Source organism: Planococcus citri, chromosome 1 (genome assembly GCF_950023065.1).
Source record: "Planococcus citri chromosome 1, ihPlaCitr1.1, whole genome shotgun sequence".
Taxonomy (NCBI): Eukaryota; Metazoa; Arthropoda; class Insecta; order Hemiptera; family Pseudococcidae; genus Planococcus; species Planococcus citri.
In genome coordinates this window covers 71086500-71092499 of record NC_088677.1, presented here as the reverse complement: position 1 = coordinate 71092499, position 6000 = coordinate 71086500, and the positions used below count along the sequence as shown (strand labels likewise).

The 6000-nt window shown below is 32.6% G+C and overlaps 1 protein-coding gene across 3 annotated transcripts; it reads right to left on the bottom strand.

Annotated features, from left to right (window-relative positions):
* LOC135848022 (sedoheptulokinase-like) lies at window positions 1-5602 on the bottom strand. Of its 3 annotated transcripts, none has more exons than XM_065367825.1 (8): window positions 5384-5602; window positions 4252-4506; window positions 2274-2515; window positions 1924-2189; window positions 1685-1816; window positions 1440-1589; window positions 395-590; window positions 1-310 (listed from the first exon to the last, which is right to left on the bottom strand). In XM_065367825.1, the coding sequence occupies exons 1-8, from the start codon at window positions 5444-5446 to the stop codon at window positions 73-75; spliced, it is 1542 nt and encodes a 513-aa protein (XP_065223897.1). In that variant the 5' UTR covers window positions 5447-5602; the 3' UTR covers window positions 1-72. The 3 variants fall into 3 exon arrangements, with proteins under 3 accessions (XP_065223897.1, XP_065223973.1, XP_065224052.1); XM_065367901.1 differs by lacking the exon at window positions 5384-5602 and adding an exon at window positions 4656-5023; XM_065367980.1 differs by lacking the exon at window positions 4252-4506.
* Window positions 5603-6000: the final 398 nt, after the last annotated feature.

Sequence of the window (6000 nt, the reverse complement as noted above, 5' to 3'; positions counted from 1 at the left end):
TTTCCTTCATTTTGCATTTCTTTATTATTGTTTTTAATAAGAGAACGAGTCTACGAGCTGTAAAACTTTCTGTTATAATAAATTATTTTCTGTTACGAGCTCGTCCGTTTGTGATAACAATTTTGGTTGCAGAGTATTGAGTATAGATAAAGCTGCTCCTAAAGCAGCATCGCCGGTATTCTTGTACTCTACTGGTAGATGGTATTGGGACTCGAGTTCCATTTGAAGTGCTTTATTGCGAAGCAGAGCCGAACCTGTGCCGATTATTTTACAAATTCCGCGTCTTTTTAGCGAACTTTCGGGTAAAATGCTGAAATTAAAGACGACCAGTTGAGAGATTTTCCGTTTTGGGTCGAATTTTCAAGTAGGAAGTGTATGTATGGAGGTGACTTACTCGTGGAAACTTGCGATGATACCTTTGCAAAATGAACGAAATATCGACGCTAAGTTGAAATTAGATGGGGTTATTTTGGTAATATTGGCTCTTAAATTGGGATCAAAACGTTCTCCCAGAAAGGCTGGTATCGTTTGTAAATCCGTTTCGGCGTTTTTTTCACAAGCTGCTGCGATCAGTTTGGTCCATAAAGTGTCTGTAAATATAATTGAAATGTAAAGTTTGAGGCTGAAATGAACATGCCTTGATGCATGAGAAGTGTGACTTTGGAATGCAAAGAAATCATTTCAGGCTAATTTACAGAAGGTTTACTGTCGATTTTTCTCAAAGTTTTAATTATCTAACGGGTACATTGTTGTAATAATATTAAATTTTTAGAATGTTGATAAAGCTCGATATGAATGAAAAAAGGACCATTATTCGAGGTCTCAAAAAAAATTTGCTCAACGTAGCCCTCTAAATGAAAATACATAAATCACTTCTCAAAGCAGGAAATTTCATTCTTTGCAATATTGTTTCTCTTCACTTTTTGATCCTTAGATTTTCAACAAAAAAAAAAAAAAAAAAAATTTATGATTTAAAATTTTTTATCACAAATTTTTCACCATAAAAATATGTAGGTTTAGTTTTTTTTCTGGAGTCCTCTTTTTTGAGATATTTCAAGCGAAAGCTGAAAAGTTCAACTCTGTTGCAAAGTTCACTAATTTTCAAAATATTAGTTCGAAAATTAGGTAAATCGCCAAATTTCAACTTTATAGGTTAATTTGGTAAAATTTTGATTTTTCCTCCATTTTTCGTCAAAATTAAATTTTCAAAAATTCGTCAAAAATCGAAAAATGCGCATGCGCTTCAAAACTTTAAATTTTGGTTGGTGATGTGTTCTTCAGAATTGAATTTGCAAAAGTGCCAAGAAATTCTTCATCATCAATGGAGACGCTGGAAATTATCAAAACGTTGAAGGATAGAAAAATCCTACTGAAAGAGCTCATACAACTTTGATGGAGAAATTATGTTAAGAATGTATTGGACTTATACGTTACTTTACCTTTTTTAATAGAGCTACCATACTGTTTAAGGCATTGGTGGGCATTGGTTACGAGCAAATTCAAAGCATTGCCTCCGTTCAGTGAAGCAGCCTCGTATAAATACTTATTATCAAAGTAAGGTACAATTTTCACAGCCGCCGAATGGTCATCTATACAAAAAAAAAACATTTCAAATGTAGTCAAACTATTCATCAATTTAGGTAGGTACTTCTGATAATTTCAAATTTACTGATTCATCTCTCACCTTGCGCTTCATTCGGATTAAAATCATTTTCTATAAATACGAGTTGGGCAGACGTCGAAAGATTAATCATAGCGTGACTCGAATCATGCAAAACTGCACTGACCGTGCTCTGCAAATCACCCAACGCAGCACCTGTAATCATATTTTACAACCCTATTGAAAATTGTGATTTTAATCCCTGAAATAACCCAGTCGCCGAATATCGGCCAGCTCATGTCAGCTGATAAAAACAAACGTACCAACCGGTGTACCAGCAGGAATCAGATGCCAGGAGGATTTCAAGTATCCAGCGATGGTATTCGTTTGGACAATGGTTGGAAGCAGGCTCACCGGAAATGAGGCATTTTGCAGGATTTTCACGTTCCACGTATTATCATAGGTGTTAAAGTAACCCCAACTGGAGGCATTTTGCGGCGTCATTGATGGTTTATCTAGGTCACATAACATTGATACGGTGAAATCTGCGATCGTTCCGGCGCAATTGAAGTTTTGTAGAGTTTCTGGGCTGCACAAAAATGAAATGTAAAAATTCATTCTAAATTTCATGTTGGTTCGAGGAGTGAGTGGAATTGGATACAACGAATATTACCTGTTTCTTTGAAGCCAAAATAACGTACAACAAGCATATCCGGTGTGAATTGAAAGGTGTGAATCTTCTTTGGGTAATGATCTAAGGAATGTTGGGCTGCAGCGACCATCTTGCCATGTGTAATGTGGGGACACCTTGTGCTTGTCGATTTTTAATGTTTGTTTCTTCGGTTTCCAAGGTTTATTTTCTGATGACCAGCAAACCAGACCGTGTTGTTGGCCGCAGATTCCAATACCTATTATCTGAACAGAGTTTTTGTATTGATTAGATACCATGTGAACATTTGATTAAAGAGAATAACTCTTTAGTTTTTTGATTTTTTTTCTCGTTTTAATTTTTTCAATTTTCATTCCTAGTGCAGCATTCAAAGTGTCAGTTTTTGTCAAAATTGTTAAAAAGTGTCAAAAATGGTCAATTTTTGTCAAAAGTGCCAGAAAGTGTCAAAATTGAGTAAAGTGTCAATCTTTATCAAAATTGTCAAAAACTGCTATTTTTTTTTCAAAATTTTCTAAAAGTATCAATTTTTATCAAAAGTGTCAAAAAGGGTCAACTTTAGTCAAAATTGTCAAAAAATGTAAATTTTTGTCAAAAGTTTATGAAATTGTCAATTTTTGTCAAAAGTGCCTAAAAAGTCGTCAAATTTTGTCAAAAGTGTCTGAAATTGACAATTTTTGTCAACGGTGTCTAAAATGCCATTTTTTGTCAAAAGTGTCAAAAACTGTCAAAACTGTTGCAATCAAAGTTGTCAAAAAACTGTCAATTTTTGTAAAAATCGTCTAAAAGCTTTATTCTTTGTCAAACTTGTCAAAATTGTAAAAAAAAGTGTCAATTTTTGTCAAAAGTGTCAAAAAGTGTCAATTTTTGTCAAAAGTTTCTAAAATTGTCAATGTTTATTGTCAAAATTGTCTAAAATTGCCCATTTTTATCAAAAGTGTCTAAAATTGTCAAATTTTGTCAAAAGTGTCTAAAATAGGCAAATTTTGTCAAAAGTGTCAAAAATTGTCAATTTGTGTCAAAAGTGTCAAAAGTGTTGAAAAGTGTCAAAAGTGTTAAAAAGTGTCAAAAGTGTTGCACAATGTCAATATTTATCAAAATTGTCAAAAAAAAACCTGCCGATATTTGTAAAAATTGCCGAAAAGCTTTATTCTTTGTCAACATGTCATACTTAAAGTGTCCATTTTTGTCAAAACTGTCAAAAAGTGTAATTTTTTGTAAATATTATGAAAACTTGTCAACTTTGGTCAAAATTATCAAAAATTGTCTATTTTTATCAAAATTTTCAAAAGTTGTCAACTTTTGTCAAAATTGTCAAAAATTTACAATTCTTATCAAAAGTGTCAAAAAGGGTCAACTTTAGTCAAAATTGTCAAAAAATGTAAATTTTTGTCAAAAGTTTATGAAATTGTCAATTTTTGTCAAAAGTGCCTAAAAAGTCGTCAAATTTTGTCAAAAGTGTCTGAAATTGACAATTTTTGTCAACGGTGTCTAAAATGCCATTTTTTGTCAAAAGTGTCAAAAACTGTCAAAACTGTTGCAATCAAAGTTGTCAAAAAACTGTCAATTTTTGTAAAAATCGTCTAAAAGCTTTATTCTTTGTCAAACTTGTCAAAATTGTAAAAAAAAGTGTCAATTTTTGTCAAAAGTGTCAAAAAGTGTCAATTTTTGTCAAAAGTTTCTAAAATTGTCAATGTTTATTGTCAAAATTGTCTAAAATTGCCCATTTTTATCAAAAGTGTCTAAAATTGTCAAATTTTGTCAAAAGTGTCTAAAATAGGCAAATTTTGTCAAAAGTGTCAAAAATTGTCAATTTGTGTCAAAAGTGTCAAAAGTGTTGAAAAGTGTCAAAAATGTTCCTTAGGATGTTCACTTTAGGAAAAAAGGTATCTTAGACGATCAGGGGTAGGGGAGTGAATGATGTATATGTTATTTTGAACCCACTTGTACATATATTGGATAGGTATTTCTAATCACTATTTACCTGCTTGAGGATTTTCTTCGGTATCTTATCCATACAGTGATCCAATGCTTCGACTATTCTCACCACATCTTGTTCGCTTTTGATTTCATTTTGTACTTCGTACGATTCCGTAGGTTTGCTACATTCGGCGACAATTTTACGAGTTTTTTCTTCAATTACGGTGACTTTAACCGAAGTAGTTCCCATATCAATGCCGAGCAAGTATTTGGAATTTTTCCCTTTGCCATCTCCCTCCTTCTGGAGGGTATCTATTTCCTGGAATTGGCGTAGATTCATAATTATAATTATGTGAATTTTAAATTTACTTTAAGATAGGTTCACGTCATCGTATAAGTAAAATGCACGTTCGGTTTAAGCTACAGGTATGCATAGGTAGGTACTAGGTAATTAAAATACAAACTTACCATTTTCGAGTAATTCATTTTTACAAAAATACCTTTCGGTGGTGCGAACGTAGAACTTATTTGTGAAAAAATTACTTTTAAAAAATATTAAAAAGAACATTATTACTAACGAGCGTTTAGCATATTGTACGTTAGCAAGTCTAGCGTACATATATTCTTATCACGGTGAAACTTTGAAATGTAGAGAAAGCGATAATTTTTATTAGTTAAACAAATGACTCGTATTACGCGCGGCTGAAACTTGTTTGGTTATTTTTATCGTTGATCAAGGTAGGAAAAAAAATTGAATCGACATATTAAATTAACGCGACATCCAACGTGTAAAATTCGCCTATCTAAGGTATTTTTTCCCTCGACGAATTGGAATCGCTTCATTGAAACAAATAACTTAACGGTTTTAATTAGATGTAATTTTGTTTACGTAGGTAGGTATGTCCTACGTAAAGTGCATAGGCATCTAAAGCGCGAGATACATACGTATGAGGTATTACGAAAGATAAATAATTAAACAATACACGTTGGTCGCTGCGACGATGACGATGGTTCAACTGGTTTCTATATTATATTTAAATGGGTTTCACTTTCAATTATGTTGTATATTTCATATTGATATGCATAGGTCTTCTCTATAAATACCTACGGTGAACTTTTTCAATACATTGAACTCGTTTGCATAATAACATAAGCCTAGCTATTCGTAGTAATTATGCAATTAGTATGGTAGGTACCTGTATCTGTGGATGATGACGTTGTGCCTGTAGGGATATGGTGAGTAATCCATGCGAACACATTGTTATGATTATGATGAGTAAGAACAAGAACGAGAAAAGGGGCGAATTTTGCTTCGAGTATGATGAATTTTTTTTTGCCAAAAAATTGCATCAATGCTGTATGGACCGAAGAAACGACGTTATTAACCTTTGAGAGATTATCGTAAACTAATTTTAATTGAATGATATGTAAAGTTTTGAGCTCTGATATCAGTTACCTTCATGTTCGTTTGGGTATTTGATAATTTGATTGATTATGAATTAATTAAGATATATTAAACGAATAAGCATGATGACACTGTTACGTCATTTTTGGTAGGCATTTGATACGAGCATTTTGATGTCCTTACTTTCATACAAAAGGTAACTTCATCAATACGATCATATCAATAGGTACCTATCTAATTTACAGGAGCAAATTTAACATACGACAAAAGAGCTGTAACGGTATGCCCGTACGAGAAATGAGCCTATATATTTATGTTTGATAAAATGGGATTTTCTAATTGAGAAGATATGATTGTTTTCATCCATTAAGCACTATATTGCAGAAGCAGTTCACTGAAAAAGAGCAC

Excerpts from the sequence above, each read along its gene's own strand:
- LOC135848022 (XM_065367825.1), bottom strand. The coding sequence starts at position 5,446 with ATGTGTTCGCATGGATTACTCACCATATCCCTACAGGCACAACGTCAT. Across the intron at positions 2,190-2,273 it reads TTTTGGCTTCAAAGAAACAG|CCCAGAAACTCTACAAAACT; the intron begins GTAATATTCGTT and ends ATTTTTGTGCAG. Across the intron at positions 591-1,439 it reads TGGTAGCTCTATTAAAAAAG|ACACTTTATGGACCAAACTG; the intron begins GTAAAGTAACGT and ends TTATATTTACAG.